General features: G+C 56.1%; 2 protein-coding genes across 3 annotated transcripts in view; one reads left to right on the top strand and one right to left on the bottom strand.

Moving 5' to 3' along the window:
- Window positions 1-115: 115 nt before the first annotated feature.
- DHX34 (DExH-box helicase 34) lies at window positions 116-16,669 on the top strand. Of its 2 annotated transcripts, XM_078610420.1 has the most exons (15): window positions 116-1,836; window positions 2,589-2,691; window positions 5,041-5,258; window positions 5,731-5,905; window positions 6,598-6,791; window positions 7,494-7,595; window positions 8,779-9,021; window positions 9,567-9,740; window positions 9,987-10,095; window positions 10,885-11,003; window positions 11,278-11,565; window positions 11,974-12,153; window positions 15,191-15,335; window positions 16,024-16,083; window positions 16,276-16,669. In XM_078610420.1, the coding sequence occupies exons 1-15, from the start codon at window positions 355-357 to the stop codon at window positions 16,482-16,484; spliced, it is 3,801 nt and encodes a 1,266-aa protein (XP_078466546.1). In that variant the 5' UTR covers window positions 116-354; the 3' UTR covers window positions 16,485-16,669. The 2 variants fall into 2 exon arrangements, with proteins under 2 accessions (XP_078466546.1, XP_078466548.1); XM_078610422.1 differs by lacking the exon at window positions 16,024-16,083.
- The window catches only part of LOC144729947 (dystroglycan 1-like), a gene marked incomplete at its 5' end in the record, with an annotated part of 30,618 nt that continues 20,618 nt past the window's right edge, over window positions 16,554-26,553 (bottom strand). Inside the window, 2 exons of the mRNA XM_078610375.1 lie at window positions 16,554-22,581; window positions 23,338-23,757. Of these exons, the coding sequence (XP_078466501.1) occupies window positions 20,371-22,581; window positions 23,338-23,757 (2,631 nt within the window). The remainder of the gene's footprint in view (window positions 22,582-23,337; window positions 23,758-26,553) is intronic.

The raw sequence follows: 26,553 nt of genomic DNA, 5'->3' as shown, positions 1-26,553 counted from the left end.
GCAGCAACATGGCCGCCGATCGGCGACCACTCGTAACGTGACGTAGCCGACAACGCATCGCAAACAACCGCGCGCTCGATTGGCCGTGACCCTGAGGAGTGGGAGGGGCGGAGCTGAGCGGCCTCGACCAATCACGGCCGAGGTTGCTGCCGGCTGATGAGGCCCAACAGCGGGGAACCCGGAGCTGCTGTCCTCGGGGGTCTCCTCCGCCGTGCACCGACCCCCCCCCACTGCGTTGTGAGTTCCTTGGTCTCTGAGCCTCTGCGTCTTGGGCCCTTGTGAGTCCCTCAGTTTCGAGTCTCCTGGCGTCTGCGTCCCTGAGCCTTGGACCCCCGGCGGCTCTTCGAGTCCCCGATGTCGCGGCCCGCGTGGTGGGGAGAGCGGCACCGCGCCGAGCTGGACGCGATCTTCTTCCCGCGGGGGGCTCTGAGCGGCCTCCCCGAGCCCGGCTCCGCGCGCCACTCGGACTTTTGGCTCTTCCTGGGCCGCTTCCAGGCGCGGCAAGGGAAGCAGCAGGGCTCCCAGCCCGGGCAGGGCTCCCAGCCCGGGCCCTGCCCCCAGCCCGGGCAGCCCGGGCCCGGCCCAGCGGCCACGGGTGGCGCGATGGGCCTCCCCGCCGTCTACGACCGACAAGACCGCATCAACGTGGCGCTCGCCGTGCCCGGACTCGCGGAGCGGCTGGCGAGGCCAGCTCGTCGGGGAGGCGGGGACCGGGGTGGGGAGGAGCGCGGTGGCAGGGGCGAGAGGGGAGACCGGGGTGGGAATGAAGAGCGGAGACACCGGGGCGAGCGGGGAGATGGAAGCAGCAGGGGCGAGAGGAGCGAGAGAAGAGAGGCGAGGGGCGAGCGGGGAGAGCGGTGCCGGTCCGGACGCTGGGACCAGCGGCCTGCAGGCGAGGGGGGCCGGGAGGAGGAGAAGCAGCAGGAGGATGACGGCCTGATTCCGGCTCGCCTGCGCGAGTTCCAGGCCGTGCTGCTCCACTACGTGGACTTCTGCCAGAAGCAGCGGATGAGCCGCCTGTCCAAGCTGCGGCGGGACCAGAGGAACCTGCCCATCCACGAGTACAGGGAGCAGCTGGTGGAGCTGGTGCGCGCCCACCAGGTGGTGGTGGTGGCGGGGGACACGGGCTGCGGCAAGTCCACGCAGGTGCCCCAGTACCTGCTCTCGGCAGGGATGAGCCGCGTGGCGTGCACGCAGCCGCGCCGCATCGCCTGCGTGTCCCTCGCCAAGCGCGTCTCCTACGAGAGCCTGGGCGAGCACGGCTCCCAGATCGGGTACCAGATCCGCTTCGAGACGTCCAAGACGGCCGCCACCAAGGTGCTGTTCCTCACCGAGGGCCTCCTGCTGCGCCAGATGCAGACGGAGGGCTTCATGTCGCGCTACGACGTCCTCATCCTGGACGAGGTGCACGAGCGCCACCTGCACTGCGACCTCCTGCTCGGCGTGCTGCGGGAGCTGCTGCCCCTGCGAGAAGACCTCCGCCTCGTGCTCATGTCGGCCACCATCAACATCCAGCTGTTCTCGCGCTACCTGGGCGGCGCGCCCGTGCTGCAGGTGCCGGGCAGGCTCTACCCCATCCAGGTCGTCTACCGGCCCGTCCCCGAGGAGGAGAAGACGGGCAAGTCGGAGAGGATCGACCCGCGGCCCTACCTGCGCATCATGCAGAGCATCGACCACAAGTACCCGGCCGACGAGCGCGGCGACCTGCTCGTCTTCCTCAGCGGCATGGCCGACATCGCCCGCGTGGCCGAGGCGGCGCAGAGCTACGCGGTGGAGACGAAGCGCTGGGTCGTGCTGCAGCTGCACTCCACGCTGTCCGCGGAGCAGCAGGACAAGGTGGTGATGAGGGCCACGGCACGACGGGGTGTGGGAGGGGGAGAAAGTCGGGCAGAGTTTGCACTCCCCGATTATTAACGAAGGGGTGAAGGAAGGCAAATTGTTGGTCACCGTGGCTCACACAACGACTGCTAAATGTTGGTCTTTGTTGCCAAATTCATTCTTGGCTCTTGTCACCACCGCTACCATCGTCATCACCGATATCAGTAGCAGGATTGTCACTGGTTGGCACCTGAATTTAATGCACACTTCAGAAAATGAGATAAATTAGAACGTTGCATTGGAATCCTTTTGAGGATCATAATACTGTAATGTAACTTATTTAGCACTTCCTCAAGAGGTCGCAAAGTTTTTTCAGGAATGTCCTGCATTGAGGTATCTGGCCATTTAAATAATTAACGAGTGATTTGAATACACGGAGAGAACTCGTGTTCATCACTAGAAAGGTCCACACATGGGTTCACAACCCCACTTGCTATAATGCCATCCCTGGGATACTACACAGCCCAGTGGGTTGCAGAATAAAACATCTTGATGTGATCCACCAGCCCTTAACTCAGAAGTGGTGTGTCACAGGTGTGGACTGACACGTGCAGATTGTCAACGTCTTGTAATGCGCTGATACACTTGCAACTCGACAACCGAATGGGAAACAAATAGCCAACTGAGCGACATGGCCTCGATAGCTTTTTTGCGTCTGTAGTTAGCGGAGCGACGTCCTCTCCCCCTCCTGCGTTGCGTCTCCTGCGCAGGTGTTCGACCTGGCCCCGGAGGGCGTGAGGAAGTGCATCGTGTCCACCAACATCGCCGAGACGTCCGTCACCATCGACGGCGTGCGCTTCATCGTGGACTCGGGTACGCGGCCGCAGCGCCCCGGCCTAGAGACGGGGCCTCGCCTCCAGCCGTGCGGTGTGCGCGAGTTTCTGGATGTGTTCGTCCCCGTGCTTGTCAACAAGTTCACTGTTCTTGCCTCTATGCGCTGGGCTGTTGGAGTTTTCAGGAGCAAGGCGATGAGGAGGTGGCTACAGGTGCAGTAGACAAGCAGGTTGGTCTCAAGCTGCCAGCTTGAGTGGAGAGACATCCCCTTTTCATAGGTAGCGGTTTGTTAAGGGGGGCACTCTTTTATCTTTCGCAAAAAAACCCAACCCTCTTGAATATTTTGTTGAGTGTGTAAGGCTCTGCTCGGTAAAGTTAAACAAAGTAAAATCGCATAAATTCACAAACTGAAAGTGGACCTCAAGCTGGCTGCTGCTATCACCAGAGATTGGGTTCACAAATGTACAAGACTTCTCATAGACACAGCCTCATACTTGCGCGCTGTGGTTGCAGGCAAGGGAACACACCAATGCATGGCCTGTGCAAGGCAGGGGGGCCCTCAGGCCTTTAGCAGGCTCTCTACATCACAGTGTGAATGATGAACGTGTTAGTCATGTGTGATGGCTCTTGTCTGTGATCCAGAAATTTGGAGGTGAGGGTTGATGGATTGTATAAATTTAACTCCCAAACCCGCTGGGCTACAAGGTGGCGAGGAGATGGCAGTACAGTACAGTACAGCAAATGGGAAGAGGTATGTGGATGACACTTTCGTCATCTGGCCACATGGCCTCCCAGCATTGAACCACTTCTTGGACCACATCAATTCTAGACACCCATCCATCAGATTCACCATGGAAGTGGAGAAAGACGGTAAACTACCATTCTTGGATATTCTGTTTGAGAGGAGGCCTGACGGATCCTTGGGACATTCTGTCTACAGGAAAGCCACCCACACAGATTCCTACTTGAAACCGGATTCCCACCACCACCCATCTCAAAAGAATTATCTCATCAAAACGCTATACCACAGAGCCCATGGCATTTCTGACCAACACCACCTGACCAGTGAATTAAGACATGTACATCGGGCCCTCAGGATGAACGGATACTCTGACCGTACTATCCGCCAAGCTGTCTCTCCCACCACACAGAAACAGCCACATGAAACTCCGACCAAAACTATCACGTTACCATACATAGCAGGCGTGACCAAAAAGATCTCCAAAATTCTAAACAAACATAAGATCCAAGTCCGATTCAGTACAGTGCATGAATTCCGTGATCTGATTCCATCTGTGAAGCATGTCGTTCCTGACTTACAGTATCCTGGAGTCTACAAATTGAGTTGCATTTGTGGTGATTGCTACATTGGAGAAACGAAACGTCATGTTTCTGATCGTGTCCGCGAGCACAAGTCAGATCTGAAACACGGCAGAACTGATTCTTCGGCCGTTGCCGATCATTGCTACAACTCGGTGGGCTCTCATGAAATTGTCTTTTCCGAGACCAAGGTTCTCTGCAAACCTCCTGGCTACCATCAAAGGTTTGTACACGAAGCCATACAAATATACAAACACAGACAATTTCAACCGTGATGATGGGTACAAACTTAGTAATCATTGGAAAGATGTTATCAACCACGCAAAAAAGACTTAATTACACTTTTTTTGGACCATCTTATCTGACAGGCACTATTTTATTTTACTTTACCGAGTGTTAACATCCCCAGTGTTTAACAGTACTCTCTTCATTGTTCAGCCAGCATTGGTATAAACATGGGCATTTTCGTTCTTTTCTATCATGTGTATCAGGCCTCCCCTCTCTGTCCAATGCGTTGGCGTGTGCAGCAACCGCGTCCAAGCCGTCGTCCATCCTTTTGGCCCCGCCCCCCTCCCCCTCCCGATGCGTTGTACGTGGCACTCATTCTGATGAGCTCCCCCCCCCCCTCTCCTCCCCTCTCAACTTGCTTTTAAGGGATTACATCTTGAATCATTGCCTCACTTGATGTAGCTAATCTGGCTGTGACGGTCCCACCTGATGACGGAGACTTGTGTTGCCTCCGAAACGTCGTGATTTTTATTTTATTTTATTTTTATTAATTTTGATGTTTTACCTACGTGACTTTACCGAAAAAACCTAAAAATATGGGTTATGAAACCATCAGTGCCCTTTTTTTGAGTGTCATCACCTCGAACATGTGGATATTCTCTGGGTACTGTTGTTTTCTCTTCATGCAAAAACACTCCGTAAAGGATTTGGTCAAATATGTCTATGCAGGACTTTAGTGGAATAACCTCCATACTCCGCGGGCCTTTCCCGGGTAGATGAGTGCCGCGCCACCATTCGGGCAGTAGCCTGACGTCATGGATGTCCTCTTCTGCCGCTCAGGCAAGGTCAAGGAGATGAGCTACGACCCCAAGGCTAAGATGCAGCGGCTGCAGGAGTTCTGGATCAGCCGCGCGAGCGCGGAGCAACGCAAGGGGCGCGCGGGGCGCACGGGGCCAGGGGTTTGCTTCCGCCTGTACGCAGAGTCGGAGTACGACGCCCTGGAGCCGTATGCCGTGCCCGAGGTCCAGCGCGTGCCACTTGACTCGGTGGTGCTGCAGGTGACCACGCGCCTCCCACACGCGTAATCGTGGCCACCTCCCCGCCCGCAGTCACTCGTAGCCCTGTGTGTGTGTGTGTCCTGTGTGTGTGTGTGCCCTGTGTGTGTGTGCCCTGTGTGTGTGTGCGCGCGCCCTGTGTGTGTGTGTCCTGTGTGTGTGTGTGCCCTGTGTGTGTGTGTCCTGTGTGTGTGTGCCCTGTGTGTGTGTGTGCCCTGTGTGTGTGTATGTGTCCTGTGTGTGTGTGCGCGCCCTGTGTGTTGTAATCTGTATGTCCATAAAGTTGTTGGAATTGCTTACGAGATTTCCGTTGCACATAGAGCTAGTTTATTTTATTATTTATTCATCATGTTTATACAATTTCCCTGATTTTCTATGCAGCGCTTGTAAACACTCCCTTCCCATATATTACGCTAAAAAAATATGGCCGGTGGAGGCCTCACGTGACGTTCCTTCTTCGCTTCTGCTGCCGTAGATGAAGAGCATGGGGCTGGGAGACCCGCGCTTGTTTGGGTTCCTGGAACCACCCCCGGCTTCCAGCCTGGAGACGTCCATGCAGTTCCTGCAGGAGCAGGGAGCATTGGACGAGCAGGAGGAGCTCACGCCCATCGGGCGCGTCCTGGCCACGCTCCCACTGGATGTGCTCACGGGTACGGGGAGGAAGCGAGCCGTGACTCGCCGCGTCGCGGCAGCGACACGCGTGGTCAAGAGGAGCGTGGACGGAGTATCCACCGCAGTCTTATTCTTCCTGCCGTGTTCCCCACTCCCCTCGGTCCTGACCCATTCCTGCTCCTCTTGCTCCGCTCGTTCTGTCCTGGGCCATAATCTCCATGCCCACTCTACAGTCCTTCACATCCTGGCTCACCGCTTGGAGCCACCTCTATATTAGCCTGCCCCTCAGTGTCCGCCCCTGGCGCTTCCATATTCATCATCTGATGTAGCTACGAGCCACTTGAGTCAGCTCTTAGCTTGTCTACTATGAGTACCATTCTTCCTTTTTCCTCCTCTCTTTATATCCTTATATCTTTGAAATCCATCTTGCTACCCTCATTTCTGTGGTGCACAACATGTGCTCCAACTTGGCTTTTACACTCTGAACATTCAGACCCGTGCATCAGTACTGGTCTAATTACTGTCTTGTAAATCACGTCGGGAACTTGGTATTTGTCGCTGCATGCCTGCTGCTGCCGCTCCTTTGCATCGTACTAGTCCGAAGAGGGCCGTGAATGAGATGCCGTCTCTACCGCCGTGGTGGCGGCATCTCGCCGTGACGGTGTCAGGGTTTTGTGATCTCTGTCGGCTGCGTCATAACAGAGCCGTGCCTCCGCTGTTGCTGCTGCAGGGAAGATGCTGCTTGTGGGCTGCGTGCTGGGTGCGGTGGAGCCGGTGCTCACCATCGCGGCCGCCATGAGCGTGCAGTCGCCCTTCAACCGCAGCGCCCACACGAACCCCGACTGCTCCCGCGCACGCCGCTCGCTCGAGAGCGACCACGGCGACCCGCTCACCCTGCTCAATGTGTTCAACGAGTGGGTGCAGGTACCGTGCTCATGCTCGTGCGCTAACACTCTCGCACAGTGCATTGTTACGCACGTGTTTCATTATCAATAGTTTAGTACTTCGGGAAGATTGATTTGCCTAGACCTTGTTAGACACCACAGGGCTCCCCCCCACTTTCCATTCAACATCTTGGGGGAGTACAGCGTACACTTCCTGTGTGTGGATTCTGGAAGCTGCCAAGTATATGGGGCTACCCTGGTTACCAGGGGCAGTGATGCAATGGACTTGACAGGAGGGCACGGTCAAGTCCCAACTACACTTATGAGTACAGAAAGGGAATAGGAGGCACGTACCAGTTCAACTAACTAAATTTAAAAAAGGATGAATAAACACTCTTTGGTTCTTTCGGTAAAGTCCTGTCGATAGAAAATAGATCACGACGTTTTGATCGCAACACAAGCGTGAAGATGGAGTATGGATTCCTGCAGTCACGAAAGCTTAAAATCAAGATAGGATTAATTTTTATAAGATGCAGTCTATTCTGTGGGAAAAATATCCCAAGCCATCCTGCACAGCTGACTTGTTACACATTTTACTTGACTCCGTTGGCCTGTGCATCCACCAGGCTGTAGTTTACAGCAACGATGGTGTTGGGAAGGTGGTGCGGAGCGCGCAAGCTTCCTCCCAGCTCAGCGTTCGGTGTTGGCGTCTCCCATCGAGGCCTGGTTTATCTGCCGACAGGTGAAGTCGGGCGGTCAGGTGCCATCACGCAAGTGGTGCAAGAGGCACGGGCTGGAGGAACAGCGCCTCTACGAGATCGCCAACCTGCAGCGCCAGTTCAAGGTGGCCCCCCCGCAAGTGTGTGTCACAGTCGGGACGATCGTCCGTGGTGCCTCTGTGTGTTTGTGCTTTCGTGACAATGTTTTATGTGTGCTCTGGAGCTGGCCATGTGGTGTAGGAGTCGGTGCTTGTGCTGTGCGAGTCACTGCTGTTGGTGTGCTGCAGGAGCTGCTGTTGGTGTGCTGCAGGAGCTGCTGTTGGTGAATGAGTCACTGCTGTTGGTGAATGAGTCACTGCTGTTGGTGTGCCGCAGGAGCTGCTGTTGGTGAATGAGTCGCTGCTGTTGGTGAATGAGTCACTGCTGTTGGTGTGCCGCAGGAGCTGCTGTTGGTGAATGAGTCGCTGCTGTTGGTGAATGAGTCGCTGCTGTTGGTGTGCCGCAGGAGCTGCTGTTGGTGAATGAGTCGCTGCTGTTGGTGAATGAGTCGCTGCTGTTGGTGTGCCGCAGGAGCTGCTGTTGGTGAATGAGTCGCTGCTGTTGGTGAATGAGTCGCTGCTGTTGGTGTGCCGCAGGAGCTGCTGTTGGTGAATGAGTCGCTGCTGTTGGTGAATGAGTCGCTGCTGTTGGTGTGCCGCAGGAGCTGCTGTTGGTGAATGAGTCGCTGCTGTTGGTGAATGAGTCGCTGCTGTTGGTGTGCCGCAGGAGCTGCTGTTGGTGAATGAGTAGCTGCTGTTGGTGAATGAGTCGCTGCTGTTGGTGTGCCGCAGGAGCTGCTGTTGGTGAATGAGTCGCTGCTGTTGGTGAATGAGTCGCTGCTGTTGGTGTGCCGCAGGAGCTGCTGTTGGTGAATGAGTCGCTGCTGTTGGTGAATGAGTCGCTGCTGTTGGTGTGCCGCAGGAGCTGCTGTTGGTGAATGAGTCGCTGCTGTTGGTGAATGAGTAGCTGCTGTTGGTGTGCCGCAGGAGCTGCTGTTGGTGAATGAGTCGCTGCTGTTGGTGAATGAGTCGCTGCTGTTGGTGTGCCGCAGGAGCTGCTGTTGGTGAATGAGTCGCTGCTGTTGGTGTGCCGCAGGAGCTGCTGTTGGTGAATGAGTCGCTGCTGTTGGTGAATGAGTCGCTGCTGTTGGTGTGCCGCAGGAGCTGCTGTTGGTGAATGAGTCGCTGCTGTTGGTGAATGAGTCGCTGCTGTTGGTGTGCCGCAGGAGCTGCTGTTGGTGAATGAGTCGCTGCTGTTGGTGTGCCGCAGGAGCTGCTGGTGCAGTTCGGGCTGCTGGGTGGCGGGGAGGAGCCTGTGCGGGACAGCGTGCAGCGGGTGCGGCAGCACGGGGAGCGGCGCCGCCTGCACCAGCTGCGGCGTGAGCACGAGCAGCGCGGCCCCCAGAAGCGCAAGCTGCTGCGTCTGCAGGACGGGGGCCTCGAAGAGGATGACGGCGGCGATGACGGGGAAGAAGACGGCGCCAGCGGCTCCAGCAAAACCATCGACATCCAGGTCCCTCCTCCTGTCTCTCCTCCCTCCTCCGCCGTCGCGGTGCGCTAGCGTTCAAAGATGACACGGCCACCGAGCCTCAAGAAGACTCCTCCGGAGAGATGGATGATGGGATTTTAGGCCAGTTATCTTTTTAATTACGTCACAAAATGGGAGGAAACTGGAATACAAACTCTGACACACATTAAGTTGTATTGCATATCCTCAGTGCCACGTCGCTGTGCAAGAAAATTATGGGAATTATACAGACGAAGAGGATGATGTCTGCATGACAATCGACGTCATGAAACCGAGCCCTCGCTTCTTTCCAATCAACCCCCCCCTCCTCCTCCCAAGCCCTCGCGCTGCGCAGATCCCCGTTGCATTGTCGTGGAATTTCGGTTGCACAATCCACCAACCCCCCCTCCCCCCCCCACTGAGGGTACCGGATCGCAGGGGGCCTTTGGCGAGCGCGGTCGTGAGTCAGCTTTAATAGGCGCTCGCTAACAGCACTTTCCGCAACGGTCTGTGGAAGGCTACACGGGGGATCTTTGTCTTGGCCTGCGCAGGACGTCAAGTTCAAGCTGCGCCACGACGTGGGCCGCCTGCACGCCTCCTCGCAGAGCTCGCGGGGGCTGTCGCGGCGCCAGCTGAGCGTGCTGAAGATGGTGCTGTGCAGTGGCCTCTACCCCCAGCTGGCGATCCCCGATGAGTGCAACGCTGCCAGGAAGGACTCGGATCAGGCAGCTCCCCCACCGTCAACGACGGCCACGTTCACACCTCGCACACTCAGACCGCTCTCCACGAAGTCGCGTGCAACATTTCAAACGAATTTGTCTCAAGTCACTCCCCGCGTGGCATTCAGAACCTCACACTTGCAAATGAGACTCTCCCTGTCTTGCCTGAACAAACGTCACAATCTCTACCCACGTGCAAAACCTCGCGCCCGTGTCGCGCTTGCACGCAGCCTCACGTGAGTTTCCCCGCAGGTGTTCCACACGCGGAGCAAGCCGTTCGTCGTGCTGCACCCCACCGCGGTGTTCGCCAACAGCCCCGAGCTGCTGGCCCCACCCGAGGAGCGCGAGGACACGCGTCCCGGTAGGTGAAGCGATAACCGCCCTGCCTGACTGGGTATATAGAATAGGCACAACAGGCGTATCTCCTGCGTTGTAGCGCTGTAAGAGTTCTCGCCAGAACAAAAATAGAGGTTTGCGCACAATGCCTGTGCTGGCATCTCTGCACTGACTTCCAGTGAATTGTGGAATCGATTTTTTTATTCTATTACTGACATTTAAAGCACTAAATGACATCAGATTGCTCGTCAGATTTATTGACTCGCTATCGGCCTCCGCGTGCACCGAGGTTAGCTGGTGACCCCGACGCTCTCGAGGGTCGCGCTCGGGTGGAGAGGAGGTGGCTCCCCTGGGGTCGCACTCTGCGACTCTGGAACTCTGCCCCATCGCGTCAGAGGTTTTGCCTACAGTGGCTTTTTTAGATCAAAGATCAAGGTCTATTTCTGTAATTTAGCCTCGTGATTTTATGCTGGCATGCTATGGTTATTTTAATATTTTTTTATTCTATGGATATTTCTTATTTTATGAGTTGTAAATATACGAGATTTGTCTGTTAATGTTTTATCTTCACTTGTGTAAAGTTTGTTGCCTTAAACCTTGTGGAATGAAAGGATCTCTGAAAATAACGGTTATTCTCAGAAAACCAATAAAAATGTCATAAAATATACATTTTCAAGATTCCCCAAAAGCCTGAGGCAGGCGATAAATAATTATGAGCCTCCGAGGAGCCTGCTACGTCGCATTTACGGGTTCCTTGTTGCGGCTTGCCAAGTGTCGCAAGCTTCTCCTCTGCCCGTGTTGACCGCGCGCGCAGTGACGGCGGCGCCACGGAAGTCCGGGCAGAGCCACCGGCACCAGCTGCTGGCGTACGCCTCGCTGTTAGAGACGACCAAACCCTACCTGGTGAACAGCATGCGCGTGCCGGCGCTACAGGTGCGTGCCCGGGCCCGGCCCGTCCCCCGTTGTCCACGCAGCGCACACGCCCACGGAGCATGCCGTCCAAGCTTGGTATATTCGTCAGCAACGCCACGTTAAAAGGAACGAGTACACGATAGGTGACGTTTCGCAGGACGGCAGGGGACGAACACCAACGGTACACGCAGAACACGCCACGAGCACGCGCACACCGCTCCGTACAAGCCGCACGCACGGACACGCCACGCGCCGCTGGCCCCACGCGCCGTCTGCACCGTTTGCCGTGCCGCAGGCCCTTCTGCTTTTCGCGCGCTCGCTGGACACGAGCGCTGACTGCCGGCGCGTGGTGGCCGACGGCTGGCTGGAGCTGTCGCTGGGGGACGCCGAGCAGGCGCAGCAGGCGCTGTGGGCCGCGGTGCAGCAGCGCGAGTCCTGGGAGCGGCTGCTGCGCTCGCACCTGCTGAGCGGGGGAGCCGCGGCGACGCTCGGGGTGCAGCTGGGCCCCAGGCTCGAGCCTCAGGCCCAGGCTCGGCTCAAGGAGACGCTCACTGAGCAGCTGGCAGAGTTCCTCGAATCCAAGGCACGAACGCGCAGACAAACACGCACGCAAACTCGCAAATGAGACAGAGATCTGCCATGTCGCCTTTTAGAGACTGTTGGCAAGCACCTATCAAGGCTGGCAAAAGCACACGAGGGGATGGAAAACACCCCACCTGGCCAACTTTGTCTCCCCAGTGCTGATGTTTATAAACCGCACCAGGCACTCATTTAAGGCTGAGTTGACCTCGGGGAGGCCCAGGACCGGTTCGGATATTCGTCACTGGTATTGGCCGTAAGCGGTATTGGCCGTAAGCGGAAATTGAACTCGGGCCATAGCGCAGTGTGCTCACCACTATGCTACCGCGTCTCACATTACAAACGTGAACTCACACACAAGCATTCAATCACATACGTACTCGCAAACGCGTGTGTGCGTGCGTCGGGACAGGTGGAATACACCATGCGCCGGCTGGGTGGGCTGGAGATGAAGACGCTGTACGTGGGGCCAAGCGAGGCCGTGAGCGCAGAGCCCGATGGGCCGGGCCTCTTCCCCATGGCCGAGAGTCGGCCCCACCCCACCAAGGGCGGCGTGGCCGTCAACTCCTACCTCACCTACGGCTGCCTCCTGGTGAGGCCTCCGCACTCGCCCTGCGCTTCCGAACCATGGTGGTGCTGTCATACTTTATGCCCGACAAAATTTCCAATAGGCCCATATATGGAAGAAAGTAGGTGTGGTGTTGCCCATATATAGTCTTGTGAAACCTGAATGAAGGTGTCTATTGTATCTGTAATATCTCAATAATGGCTGGAGACGAGTTGACGGGGCAGCACTTATTTATTAACAATGGTTGCACAGTAACAGGCACAACCGAGATAACGCCTATGCTACGCGTGCCTAGCTCGGCCACGCACTCAGTCTCTCCCGTAGGGTACGCGTGCCTAACTCTGCCTTGCACTCAGGCTCTCCGGCTACGCTCTCCCCACGGGGAGCTATCAGACCCGCCTTGCCAGGCCACGGGTCTCGACCACTGAGTTACACAGCCCGGCCCTTACAAGGACGTCGGGCCGTGAATCCCAAGGCCTCGCCTCTGAGCCTCACAGAGCCCCGGCCCTTACAAGGGCAGCGGGGGTAGGGGTCTCAGGGCCTATCTCTTCCTCCGTCTTCTGTCTTCGCCGGTTACCAACTCCCCGAGTGCCCCCGCGCATCGCCTTACATAGCCCTCCGCTCCAGGGGGCGGGGCCTATGCGGACCGCGATGTGAGCACCCGCCTGCGGACCGTGATGTAGCCACCCACCACGCGCTGTCTCACGATCCTCCCCCCGCCAGCACGTATCACCACTACATATCCATTCTGCTCAGTCGATCTGACGGCCACGTTAAAACGTCAGTTTTTATATTCCCCTACATTCTGCGATTGAGAGTGCATACAAAACAATGGCGTACATGTCCGATTGAGTTATTTTTGAGAATTCATCACGATCTATTCGAGGGTTTTTAACTGCGTCAATTTATTGGCAAGCAATCCATGGATCGGGTAATCCCATTGGTTAATGTACTGCCCCCTAATTTGATTGGCCAATTGCTGTGTGATAGGCAACTCGCTCGCAGGTAGTTGCTCAGAAATCCTGGTCGGTGGTCGACTGAGCTGGTGGTCGTCGGGGCGGTAGCTGGTGGTTGTCGGGGCGGTAGCTGGTGGTTGTCAGGGCGATGGTGGTGGTTGTCAGGGCAGTGGTGGGGGTTGTCAGGGCGGTGGTGGTTGTCAGGGTGATGGTGGTGGTTGTCAGGGTGATGGTGGTGGTTGTCAGGGCAGTGGTGGGGGTTATCAGGGCGGTGGTGGGGAGCAGTAGTGCAGCGGTTAGCGCACTGCACTGCACCCAGCGACCAGAGTTCGATTCTTGCTCACGGCCAACACCAGTGATGATTGTCCGAACCAGTCCTGGGCCTCCCCTAGGTTGACTCGGCCTCATAGGAGGTGCGCTACAAACATTGTCACTGGGGAGACAAAGGTGGCCGGCAGTGGTGCTGGCCACCGACCCCCTGGGGTGCCGTGCCGGCCTTCATAGGTGCTCACCACTAACAGCACTTGCCCCACCAATCCGTTTAGTCTATACGCGGGATCTTTGGCGACGCACGTGGCCTGTAACCCAGCACTGCGGAGGTAGCGAGGGCTGGTGGATCACTCCCTGCCTGTGGGTGTCGAGGAGCCATACGATGGCTTGCCAGGTGGTGGTACAGCAAGTGGATTAATCTCCATCCTTTCCACCTGTACGGGATAGTGCTGTCCCTCCCACATGTACACTCATTACTCGGCTGAAAACATCTTTAAATGCACGATACAAGCGACGTTGTGTTTTGCAGACTGTGCAGTGTTGTCAGATGCACTTTGCATGAGCTACGCTGCTTGCGAAAGTCTATTCTGATTGTTAGGGTAATTTTGTGGTAACTGAAAGTCCTATGGATAGACTCTGGTCTGCCACAAGAATGTGGAATTTCCAGCATTGGCTTAGGGCTTCGAATAGAATTCGAGCACCGGGAGCACTCTGAATGAGATACCAGTCCAAGTTGAATAACGTTCATTACCCAGTTAAATACCACCAGTCTCGGGTCTCCAATGCATGTTTCATTCCATGTGTATTACAGTGGAACCTCGGTATACGACCGCTTTGGTATACGTCGTGTTTTTCGAGAGAAAAATGTCTTGGGATACGACGTCTTGCTTGGGATACGACGCGCTTGCTAGAACTTGTATGGGTCGTGATGAGTCACCCCGTACAGTACCCGCGTATACCCCGTTCACGACGAAACAAAGCGAGAGGGGCGGGGGACGTGGGGGGCTGCCCCCATGGAGGGTGGAGCCCCGGGTCGAGGCGCGTGTGGGGTTGAGGCACGCCACGTGACCAGCGCAGCTGGCAGCAGCGCGGTCACGTGGCTTCTGTATGCATTTGAGTTAGTGTCTAAATTATTTTATACAACCCCATTAATGTATAATATGCCATATAAAATATAATTTATTTTCCTCTGGAACGGATTATTTCCTTTCCCGTTATTTTTTATGGGAAAAATTCGTTTGGTATACGTCATTTTCGGTATAAGTCCTACCACCTTCTGGAACTAATTAACGACGTATACAGAGGTTCCACCGTAGTGTATTTCACTCTGAATGAACTGTATGATAACTTTCATTTGGCATGATCCCAATTCCAATTCCTAAAACCCCACACGTCATCACCGCGCTTGGCATGTGCACCGCTTGGCATGTGCGCCGCTTGGCATGTGCACGGCGTGTAGTTGGGTGCCGCCACCTGGACAGCTTGGCGCAGCTTCTCAACTAAACCTGCTGCCAGGCTTCACAACGAGCATCGTCCCCTCCACCGTGTGGGTTTTCTCAAAGAATTTCTGTTGTCCTCCCACACATGAAAATATTGAGTTCATAATTCACCAAATGTCAAGCGGGATGCTCCTGAAAAAAAGTCACTCCTTGAAACGTGAACCCACCTGGCCTTCTGTGTGGGGCACATTCCCGCATGAGTTTACACAGGAATTTTCCACATTGGCGACGAGGTGATGGTGTTGCCACTTTGTTTATGATGCTCTGCACGACAGTGTTGTGCCTGTGCACGGTGGCGTGACGGTGGCGTGACAGTGGCGTGACGTGTGGCCGCAGGAGGGCTCGGACAGCATGTACGGCGAGTGTCTGCGAGTCTTCTGGACGTGTCCGCGCTGCGAGCTGCACATGCCGCTGACGCCGCTCGAGAGGCTGCAACACAGCGACGCGTGCAGCCGGGCGGCTGAGGAGCAGCAGCAGCAGGGTGCGTGCGCAGCCGGTGCCTACTGCTGCGAGTGTTCACGTCAGTCGACTGCAGGGCCATCCTCGGTGATCTTGCTGGCCGAGGCAGGGAATGCAGACTCCTAATGTTTGTGTTGTGGACTTCTGAGCAGTACGGTCCCAAATAAGTACCTGGGGCGGTGTGTAAACATCGCCACTGGGGAGACAAAGGCGGCCAGGCGTAATGCCCACCCCCTCGTGTGCTGTGCCGGCCTTAATAGGTGCTCGCTAACAGCACTTTCCCCAATAGTATTAAGCCTCTACGGGGGTTCTCGAAGTTCTTAATGTTTCATGAGTGCTGCTGTCAAGGTCCACATTTCATCCATTGCAATTTATTAATTTGGAAAAACAAAGCAACATCGCCCCCTACTGGCAGACATGCAATCTGCAGGCCGGTGCTGGGACAGCTACCGCTGTCGGTCCCCTTGGCTGGACTACAGCAAGGCAATGGAATGGTAGATATGTAACGACAGGCATTTTGAGTTACTTAAGTATTTAAGAAAGTGCCCCGATCGTTATGCTTAACTACAGCGGTCATCGATTTAATGCATATTTTAGATGGCTTGAATATTCAAAACAGATATACGGTTCATCCCTCACATTGGGAGACTTTCAGATTCATGTTTGCCTCTGGCATTTTCTTAATCAACTTGACTCGTTTGACTTCACAGAGCCTCATCAGCAAGGTGCGACCTTGGAAACTAACGCCACTGGGCGTCCCGACTTTAAGGGTGGGAATTGCCACCCACTAATGATTCGGGTTTGCAATGACGCGTACATAACGCACTCGCCTGGCCAGTCTGCTGGAGCCGTGAGCCGAGGGTTGAAAATCCATATTTTATGGGCTGCGGTACTGCCGGACTAATCGTTTGCCCCCCCCCCCTTCATCTTGATGTCTGCACCCGCGCGCGTTTCCTCTGCAGCCACGTCCCAGGGCCCCGGGTGCACGGGGACAATGCCCGCACGCCTGCAGCAGCTCTACCACTGCGACGAGTGTGGGCAGGACCTGCAGCTCGCCCCCACGGAGATCCTCAAGCACAAGAGGAGCCACAAGGATGGCAGCGGACACGCCACCGAGAGCTCCCATCCGGTCAAATGTGCGGAGGCGGCTCGTGATTCCACGCCAGGATAGGGAAACTGCAACATCCAGAACAGAATGTGGCCAAAACTTGACTGTCACCAGAGTCGAGAAGAGGAACGCTGTTGTCAGCCTAGTTTTTATTTATAATGAAAAGTCTTTTAATACAAATTCAGCTGTGTATATAGATGTGAACCTCGCATGTGAAAGACTGATAAAATAAACATCTGTGATAAGAAGCCGTGCATCTCATAGTCGTCGCGTTAACCTCGTGGTGTCACCACTGTATGCACGCTGAACTTGTGTCGCACGGTATGCAGCCAACCGCGCTAATCGGAGGTGAGGGTATCAGGCTCTCGGCTAGGAGTTCATGCCTTACCTAATTGTGGAACCATCAACCTCCACACAATCGCCATGTTATGCACTCTTACACCACGTGACAATTTAACTTGCTTGGCTATGTCAGGTGGTGGAGGGGTTTCACTACAAACATTTGGCCAGAAATCTATTCTGGATTGTGATATTGGCTGCGAAACACCACGTGTTGAGTTGATGAAGCCTGTTTTGTACGACTGCTGCCTTGTTCACTGGGCACAGAGCTGGTAACGCTAGATCATACGGACAGATGCTGGTTGTTTGCAAGCGCCTGGCTTCTTGCTCTGACGAAAAAATCAATAACGCAATCATAGCACACGCATCACAAGCTTTCCCGAGTTGCCACCTTTCTCCGTGCCTCCCTCCGCCTGAGGGCACCGCCGCTTCTCTCGGTGGCCCCCGAGCGTACCGTTGAACCCCCGTAGCCTGGCGACGCCGGAGATGGAATTTGCAATCGTTAACGCGCCCCTGGATATCGAATTCATCAGCTCCGGCTGCTTGCCGCTCGCGCGCTGCCTAATGATGACCGCGCGCTGCCTAATGATGACCGCGCGCTGCCTAACGATGACCACACGCTGCCAGGTCCGGATGCGTCCCGACGCCAGCCGATTTCGGCGGCGGCGGCTCCAAGGGGCGATGGTTCGTGTATCCCAACATCTTGTGGACCTCGAAGTCACCCCGCCATTTCCCTACGCTCCATAAACATCTCTTCAAAGTGGCAACGTGTAACATTACACACCAACGACTGCACACAATCGAGACTGTTTACGAGAGAGGATTTCATTGCACAGCCTTGGCCTCTTCAGGACTCCAGACACGTGGCTAAAAAACAACTGGTATTGGTGAAACATCACAATGCTGAAAAATTACCTGAAAATTACTCAAATAGGATCATACACAGCATCAACACCCCCTACTGAGGAAACCTGACAGGGCCCTCCTGAAAGAGAGTCATGAGACTTGGCGAGGCTTTCCTGGGTGACCATGTGGATGATAATATTTATTAAGGAGCCACGAGATGATACGTGGTGGACATTGTCTCCGGAACCTCCGGTGGTGGGATGCAGCGACCGCCCCACCTCGACCACCTGCACGCCGGCACCGTGGGCCCGGCAGACGCAGCCTGACCCAGGCCACCGGGTTGCCACCCTCCTTTCAACTGCAGACCAAACCCAGAGACGTCTCTCGGTGAGCCGAGGTCTTTAAACCCTGGACAGCGAACAGTTTGACAGAATACTGAGAGATGTTGAGCAAATCAATCCACGCCACCCAAACCAAGATGCCAATTTCCAGACAGGTAGCAACCCAAACTAGACAGCCGCTGTATAACGGGACAGTATTCATTGCAAGGTTCACACTCCGTTCACAATATTAAAACGACAATACGCAGCTTTTAAATAAATGTGTTTTTTTATATGAAAAAGAGGAAAGAACTACCAAACCAAGAATGAGGTGCAGAAAGTAAAATATCCACAGCCATTGCAGAACAAGCTGGAAGTGAAGCCGTGAGCGTGGTTAATAATAAAAAGGTTCAGTGGCGCAGCCCGTCCTGGTGCCGGCTGCCAAAACGGGGCGGCCGCAGCAGCCCGCGGCAAACGCAGCGCGCGCACCGATACACGCGCCGTACCGACAGCACAACCACGCGCTCACGACCACGACGTTAACCACCGTGTGGTTAGTTTGTTGTCCTTCCCCCGCACCTCCGATTAGCAAGGTTGGCTACGTACGGTGCAAAAGAAGTTCAACGTACATACATAACCAGGAAACCACTACGGTCAAATGTAGTTCATTCAACGCTGGTAAAAATGTACATTTCTCTATCAAGCGTTAGGTAGAGAAATGTGTTTTTTACCAACATTTTAATGTTGGTAAAAAAAATCTTAGTAGTACCGTTTGTATGCAAAACATTAATTTTGGCAAATATATATGAAGAGTTAGATGCCGTAAGACCACAAACGTTAGTACTGTGAACATAAGTTGGACTGCACACCCCTCTCCTCTTGGCAACATGACGAAGCCACGCGTGGAGATGCACCGATTTGGGAACGCGAACCGCCCCGTCCCCTGGTCCAGCCGCCGCAAGTGGCTCTCTCACGGGGAGGGCTTCAACGCGCAGGTCGACCCCCCCCCCCCCCCATGGTCACGTGGTGTTTGTTTGTTCATTTGCGGTATGAATGACAGAGCGCCAACGCTTGCGTTTTACTTTTTGAGTTTCAAATTTGTGAGTGTTTTCATGTTTTTATTATAATTATTTTGCAATTGTTACAGTAGTTAATTTTTAACCACCGCAGCACCCACGTTAGTGGCAGTGCCAGGCGTGTGCAGTGTTAAGAGTACAGTATTGCAAAAAATTCAACATTTGCAGATAATTTACAAGTTTGCTTGATCTGCTGTTAATGCAGGAATCCCGCATTTAGAGGTTTCTAGCTCACTGGGACCCTCCTGCAGCGATCAACTCGACTGCGGCGGTGTTGTTCCGCGATCCGTGCCACCGCAACACACGGTCAGTGTTTGTCGCTCGCCAGGAGGATCCTGGGCATTAAGGAATTGAAATTAAAATTCCCTGCGCCGGCAAAGGCCAACCCCCCTCCATGGTCCCTCTCCCAAGCACCGACACTACCAGCGCAACCTCGAATGGAAACACATTTACATTATAAAAAATACTACAAAATATCCAAACACGGTTGTAAAAGCTTTTCAAAACTATTGACAAAATCCCTTATTGAGCTACTGCACATAAAGTACACTTCGTCATTAAAATCAAGAACCGCCACCCATTACGTACCACATGCCTTATGTGCATAGACCTGATCATCTGTAGTATTAGCTGCTATACCATGTGACTGAAGAACGAGAAGTTAATCGTGGACACTTTGGTAAGTCAAGGACAGCGTAGTGCTGTGCGTATCAATGCGAGTACCACCGTGTGCTGGACCGGGTGGATTTGTGTCTCCGAAACGTTACGGCCGTCGGCTCCCGCGCACAGCTGTCACTAGCAACTGCGTGGGACGTCAATTACAGTAATTAAATTGCTTTCGTCAATTAGTGTTTTAACAAAATCACAGGAGAACGCAATGTTTTCATTACTACAGCAGCGTGGCGCTGCTGCCTCTGCTACTGCAGCAGCGGCAGCGTGGTGTCGTGACAAGAGCGGAGAGGCGATCAGAGCCCAAGCCGTAGCACTACACGTGCTGGAGTTAATTAAACTTGGTCATAAGCCTGCTGTTTGGGAATGATCGATACCCCTAGATTAATCGCACAAAATCAACAAGGGTTACTAATTTATCTTATTGACAAAATCAATCACTACAGCCCTAGAGCGTTTTTGAAATAATGCCGCAAAAGTAATGATACCAATGCGGAAATTATATGGGCAGTGGATACGCTTGCACAGCTACCGCACGTACAGCCGTAACAGAAAACGAGAGAGCGAGTCGAGCTGGAATCTTTAAACACTGTACAAACGTGGTTCCCTTCGCGCGGTGGGTTGGCGAGACTCTAAAGCGGGAGGAGGAGATTGATACGCACGGCGCCGAGTGTCCCGGACAGTCCCTGGGCCACGGCGTTAGGGGGGCACGTAGGTGGGCAGCGACTTGACGGGGTGGACGCTCTTGGGGTGGCACCTGCGGCTCTCCTCCACGCTGGCGAAGGGCGGGGGGGGCTGGTACGGGGGCACGCTGCCCCCGCCGCCGTCGTCCCGCAGAGGGCGCAGCTCCTCGGGCAGTCCCCCGGGGAACGTCTGGCCCGAATACTCTGGGGGCGAGAGCGGGGCGCGCTCCTCCGTGAGGATGAGCGGCATGCTGGAGGACGGCGCGGGCTTCGCCTCGTCCAGTTCGTCCGCGAAGATGATGGGGACGCCCTTCTTGATGAACGTCGTGTGCTCCTCCAGGGACATCTTGCCCCGGCGCTTCCTGCGGTAGCAGACGAACGCGACGACGCCGGCGATCAGCAGCAGGAGGGCGACGGCCACGGCCGGGATGACGGTGTGGAGGTAAGCGTCGTCCTGGCTCGAGCTCCTGGGCTCGGTCTGCGTGGGGGGCTCGGTGGCGCGCGGCACCGCGGGCTCCCACGGCGCCGTCGACAGGAAGTTCGCCCCCCGGCAGCCGTCGGTTCCCTTTATTCCGACCGCCACCGCCTCGAACTCGGGCAGCATGGCGGCGCGGAACTCGTCGCGCGGCCTGCCGTCTCCCGCGTGCATTTTGCCGTACAGCTGTCGCACTTCCGCGAGGGGGCACGGCTCCGCGGGAAGGGAGCCGTTGCTCCACGTCACGACGAGCGAGCCGTGGCGGAGCCCCTCCAGGGTCAGCACGCTGGCATTCTTCTCGCCGAACGCCTGAGCCAGCTTCTTCATCAGCTTCACCTTCAGAAAGAGGCTCTTGGACACCGCGTCGTAGTCGTTGGCGAACGTCGCTTCGAATTTCACGCTCGATTTGCCGCCGTTGGGTTTGTCACGAACCACGATTTCGAAAGCATCGGAGACGAACTTGCCGCCTTTGTCGGTGGCGGTCAAAAAGAACTCGTGTTTGGCGATCTCGTCGTCCGGCGGGAGCCCAAACAGCACCCGGCTGGCGCTGTTGAGCTGCACCCACGCCGAGTGGTCCACGTGGGAGGACAGAGACAGCTTCAGCTTGTCGGTGGGGCCGTCTTCCGCGTCGTAGAACGTGTCCACCGGGATCTTGTACTCGAAGTAGGTTCCCGCGTTCACGTCCAGGCGGTCCACCGGGTTCTGCAGGTAGGGGACCTGGTTGGCCGCGGGCCTCGGCACGGCCTCGTCGGGCTTCTGCACGCGGGGCCTCTTGGAGCGCGGCGGCTTGCGCGTGGCGGCGGCGGCGGCGGTGGCCGCGGTGGTGGTGGCGCGCCGAGCGGAAGGGGCCGTTGCGGCCTCCGTCTTCCGGGAGACGTCGGGGACGGCGGGAGGGGCGGGCACGAGCGTGGGCTCCGCGGTGCCGGGCAGCGTGGCCGTGGGCTTCACGGGGAGCGGTGCCGTGGCCGCGCCGCCCGCGGCGAAGCGGTCCGGCCAGGCGGTTCGAGTCGTCGGCAGCGGGGAGTGCGACGGCTGGGAGGGCACGACGCGCGCGGGCGGCTCCTCGGGCTGGGGGTGCCGGGTGGGGGGGGCGCTCGTCATCACCGGCGTGGGCGTCACGTGCGGCGCGCCGCGCCGCACGCGCTTCCCCGCGGGCGGCTTCTGGTTGGCGACGTACCAGCCGAGCACCGGGAATCCCAGCGCCGTCGCCATGGCGCCCTCCTTGGCCGGCTTCTCCACGGCCGCCAAGCTGGGCACCGAGGCCTCGCCGAGGCCGCAGCCCAGCAGCCAGGACAGCGTGGCGCCGTTCTCCACCATCTTCTTGGCGTTGCCCGGCCCCGCCACGAAGGCAGACATGTCGAACAGCTTGTTGTTCCGCACGGGCAGCAGCCTCATGTCGTGCATCGCGACGCCCGAGAAGGCGGTCATCCCGTCGAGAAGCCGCGTGCGCCGCGCGAGCGCCAGCGTGTCGACGTCGGCGTCGATCACCACCGTGAGCACCGTGTGGGGCTGGCCCGGCTCACACGCCGCCGCCGGCGCGATCGAGTTGGAGAAGGGCGCGGGGGGTCTGGCGCCGGCGGAGCTCTCCTCGGGCAGGACGGCGATGGAGAACACCTGGCCGGGGCTCGCGTCGTGGCCGATGGAGATGTGGTAGACGCCGGTGTCGGCTTCCAGGGGGTGGCCCAGCAGACGGCCGGCCCGGGGGTCCCAGTGCAGCCACCGCGGCAACGCGTCACTCCCCACCTGGTAGACCTGCGAGCAACGGAGACAAAGATCACCCGTGTAGCCTTAACGGACTGTTGGGGCAAGTGCGGTAAGCGAGTAGCACCTACGAAGGCCAACATGACACACGAAGGGGTGGGTGGCCAACACCATGCCCGGCCGCCTTTGTTTCCCCAGTGGTGATGTTTACACACTACACCAGGTACCCATTTGAGGATGAGTCGACCTAGAGGAGGCCGAGGACCGGTGAAGATAATCCCCACTGGCGTTGGAATGTTGGCCGTGAGCGGGAATCCAACTCGGGGCGCCGAGTTCGTAGCACGGTGCGGTAACCGGGACGCCGCCATTCCCCACACACAAGGACAAAACAAGCACTCGCACACACACGCATCGTTCTTCTGAGCCATCCAACTTGTATTGATTGACTGCCCAAAAAACTCCGAGTCTAATATGATTGAGGGGGTGCGGAGTTGTGTGGATTGGGCTGCAGTGTGCCACGCATACAGAGCGAGCAATGCACTGCACCTTGCTCTCGAGCAATTCAATCTCCATGCTGTACGTGCAACGGTACACGCACACGACACACGATCTGCAGAAATCCGAAATGCGCAATTCTCACAGCCACGATACAAGCGGAGGAATCGATTTGACTTATGAACCGCTGCGTTATTAGCCTGACCGCCACGCTCCACCGGTCACCACCGTTAAGTTATTCAGCACGAACCATTAACAGCTGCCCACGCTCGCGTGAGCAACGTCCCACCGCCGCCCCCGCGCCGCGCGCACCTGGACGGACGCGTTGCCCTCGAGCAGCGTGGGGAGATGGAGCTCAAAGCCCTGGCCGGCGCTCGTGCTCAGGTCGGGCACGGCCCCCGCCACGGCCCCCGGCCCCCCCGGCCCCCCCGGCCCCCGCGGCTCCGCGCGAGGCGGCGGCTCCTGGCTCTGCCACTCCGGCCTCCAGTCGAGGGCCCGCAGGCTCGGCTCGGGGAATGAGTCGGGCCCGGCGCGAGCGAGGAGGAGCTCGCCGGGTCTGCTCGGCTCCTCCGCGTTCCCGGTGCCGGCCCCGGCGCCGGCCTCGTCGAGGCCGAGCGCGACGAGCGCGACGAGCAAGGCGAGCGGACGGGCCATGGCCCTGTGCGTGACGGACACGGCCCGAGGGCGGCTGTCCCCCACGCCGTCGCACCTCGGAGGGAACCGACGTAGATTCTGAAAAGGAGAGGAGGGAGCGCACAATAGCACAACATCAGAAATGTTTAAATAAAACTACAAACGTTTTCTAACTTGCCCATTGAGGGACGCACTTTCGCCGTGCTCTTCTGTGGAATTGGTGTTTGTCTTGCGATTGTGAAACCTGTATTTTAATTCTGAGGGCTGGAATGCAACCAACATGTGTGACAGCCATTGGTGATTGGGCCGAGATAATTAGCGGAGTTGAGAACGAGGATTAATCGTGGGCGGCTGAACCAAGATTCAAACCCAGGTCCCTCAGTGGCACCAGCTCAGTTCTCTATCCTTTGAACCACCTGGACACGTCTTTTGTCCTGCAGATGCCTCTGGGGTGCCTGTGCTGCTGAGGAATTTGCCGATACTCATTTATAACATGGACTGCCCCACACTCATCACACGTGGAGGAACGATGGGCGCACTGCCACAGCCCGGGCAAGCACTCTGTATCAGAACAAAACCTGCGTCATATGGGTGGAGATGATCAGGCAAAAAGACAAAGATCCCTCGTATAGCCTTAAAATAATGTTGTGGAAAGTGCTATTTGCGTGCACCTATGAAGGCGGGCACAGCACGCAAAGGAATGGGTGAGCAGTGCCACGCCCAGCCGCCTTTGTCTCCCGAGAGGCCCAGTACCACCGGTTCAGGTAATCGTCACTGGTGTTGGCCATGAGCGGTAATCAAACTCTGGACGCGGGTCCGTAGTGCAGCACGCAAACACACGTACACACGTGAATCGGGTCTCTTGTGTTCAATCGGGACAGGGCTTTGTGTACCATTAACCCAGGTGTTAACAATTAATCAGGTGTAACAATGCACACAAGCATGCTGTTGAGAAGTGAAAAATAATTAACCATGGTTGCTGGAGGGTTTCCAAGGCATTTGGTTTAGCATTTAGCTGCGCTCAGCAGCACGCTCGGCTCTCCACTGCGCAGGAATTCCGTGTGGCCTCGGAGAGGTTCTGCGTCTGCTGCAGCGGCATAGCCTCCCGAGCCGCACCGCGTGAGCTGCGCTTTCCCCCGTGTGCGGTGGGAGGAGGAGAGACATCAGCCACGGCTTCCAGCAACAGCCGCTGCACTAACCACATCGCTAGCAACACTGCTGGCCACATCGCTAGCAGCACCACTCACCGCATCGCTAGCAGCACCAATAACAGCACTCCTAACCGCATTACTATCCCCACCACGAACCACATCATTGACTGCACTGCTAACAGCACCACTACATGAAATTGACTGGGCGAGGCTGGTGGAGACTGCAGTAGGCTCCCACACACGACCACGACTCTCGCTCACGGAGCGAACCCGCGAGCCTGTTCAGCTCCAGTAATTAACCTGTGTGTGATGCACTGAGTCACGCCAGCCGATTCCTAACCCTCCGAGTGGGTAGATGGCACGCGAATGTTAATCATCACTGAGCGCGGTATTCAGAACAGCCTGGAATCGAGTCAAAACTCGTTTCCGAGAGGGTGGTTCTGGTAACATTAAGTGTAAAAAAGTGGGCGGCAGGTTGGTGCATTGGTGACACCCGTGCCTCACAACAAGAAGTGCCTGGGTTCGATTCCCGAAAAACACCACACATTTTAACTGGTATTGGCCAAACATCCCAATGCTGAAAATGTACCTGCAAATTACTCGATTGAGTTACCACACAGCAGAAACGTGGCAGCACCATTCGGAATAAGAGTGTAGAGACAGCGAGGCTTTCCTGGGTAAACAAGCAGAATAAAAATAATGACCGAGTGACTCTCTTGTGAAGAACCTCGAGAACAACTCTCGTGACACGTATGCAGCTCTGCTAGCGAATGATTGGATCGTCTTCCTGATAGAAGTTAATCGCTTCATCCAGTCACAGCCATCTGTCCATCTTTAGGTGTTGCCAGCCACCTAATCAGAAAAACCACCGAATCACTTCAATTATCTAAACCACAAAAACCACCAAACCCTCCTCAAACATAAAAATCGACAAAAATCACCAAAACCACCCGAACCACCAAACCCACCTGTAACCTCACAGTAACCTTCCACCCAGCTGAGAACCCCGTCGCCGTCACTCACGCTAACCTTTACGCCCATGTGACCCATGGCCCCAATTACAACAACAGCGATGGCGCGCTCGCTGCAGGAGCGATCACGCCGGAGGACGGAGGAGTCACAGGGACGCGTGGCAAGACGCTCGCTCGGCTAGAATTCACGATCTGTAAGATTTCGCGATGGAATTGTTTGAACAACGAAACAATAACGGTAATCATTCAACGTGCCAGTCGATCGCCGTTTCGGTGACGCTTGCCGTTCGATGGCAGGACGAGGGAATGAAGCGGTAGACAGAACCGCGTCACGTGATCATTTGCCGCGTATTACTTCCCACATTTTGCGTCATTTAAAATCCCGCTCATGCGTTTTTCGCGTGGTCGTTTTCACGCGCGTTGACTTGCAAGGCATTCACTGACAATATCTATTAGCAGCGCGATACACAGACGATTTGGTTTCTAAACCACGACCCTGGATGCTTCAATTACCGACGCATCAATTCACATCAACTCATTTGTGGGGCAAGCTTTGAAACGCGACTCCTCCCGGGACGCTTTGAGAGAACCGGGGGAGTTCCTGCAGGAGGATCCGGATGATCGATGGGAACAACTGCACAGACGAGGCGCAGGGATGCGGCCTCTACACGCGACTCGTATTGAAAGCGACTCCTCTCTTGACAAAATGTAATCATTTGCGTGATTGCGGAGACTACAAATAACAAAACAACGAAGCAGACCATACGCCTCCT

The sequence above is a fragment of the Lampetra planeri genome, chromosome 34, assembly GCF_965212315.1.
Source record: "Lampetra planeri chromosome 34, kcLamPlan1.2.h2, whole genome shotgun sequence".
Lineage (NCBI taxonomy): Eukaryota > Metazoa > Chordata > Hyperoartia > Petromyzontiformes > Petromyzontidae > Lampetra > Lampetra planeri.
Note: the sequence above shows the minus strand (reverse complement) of the source record. Positions and strands in the feature narration are given on the sequence as shown.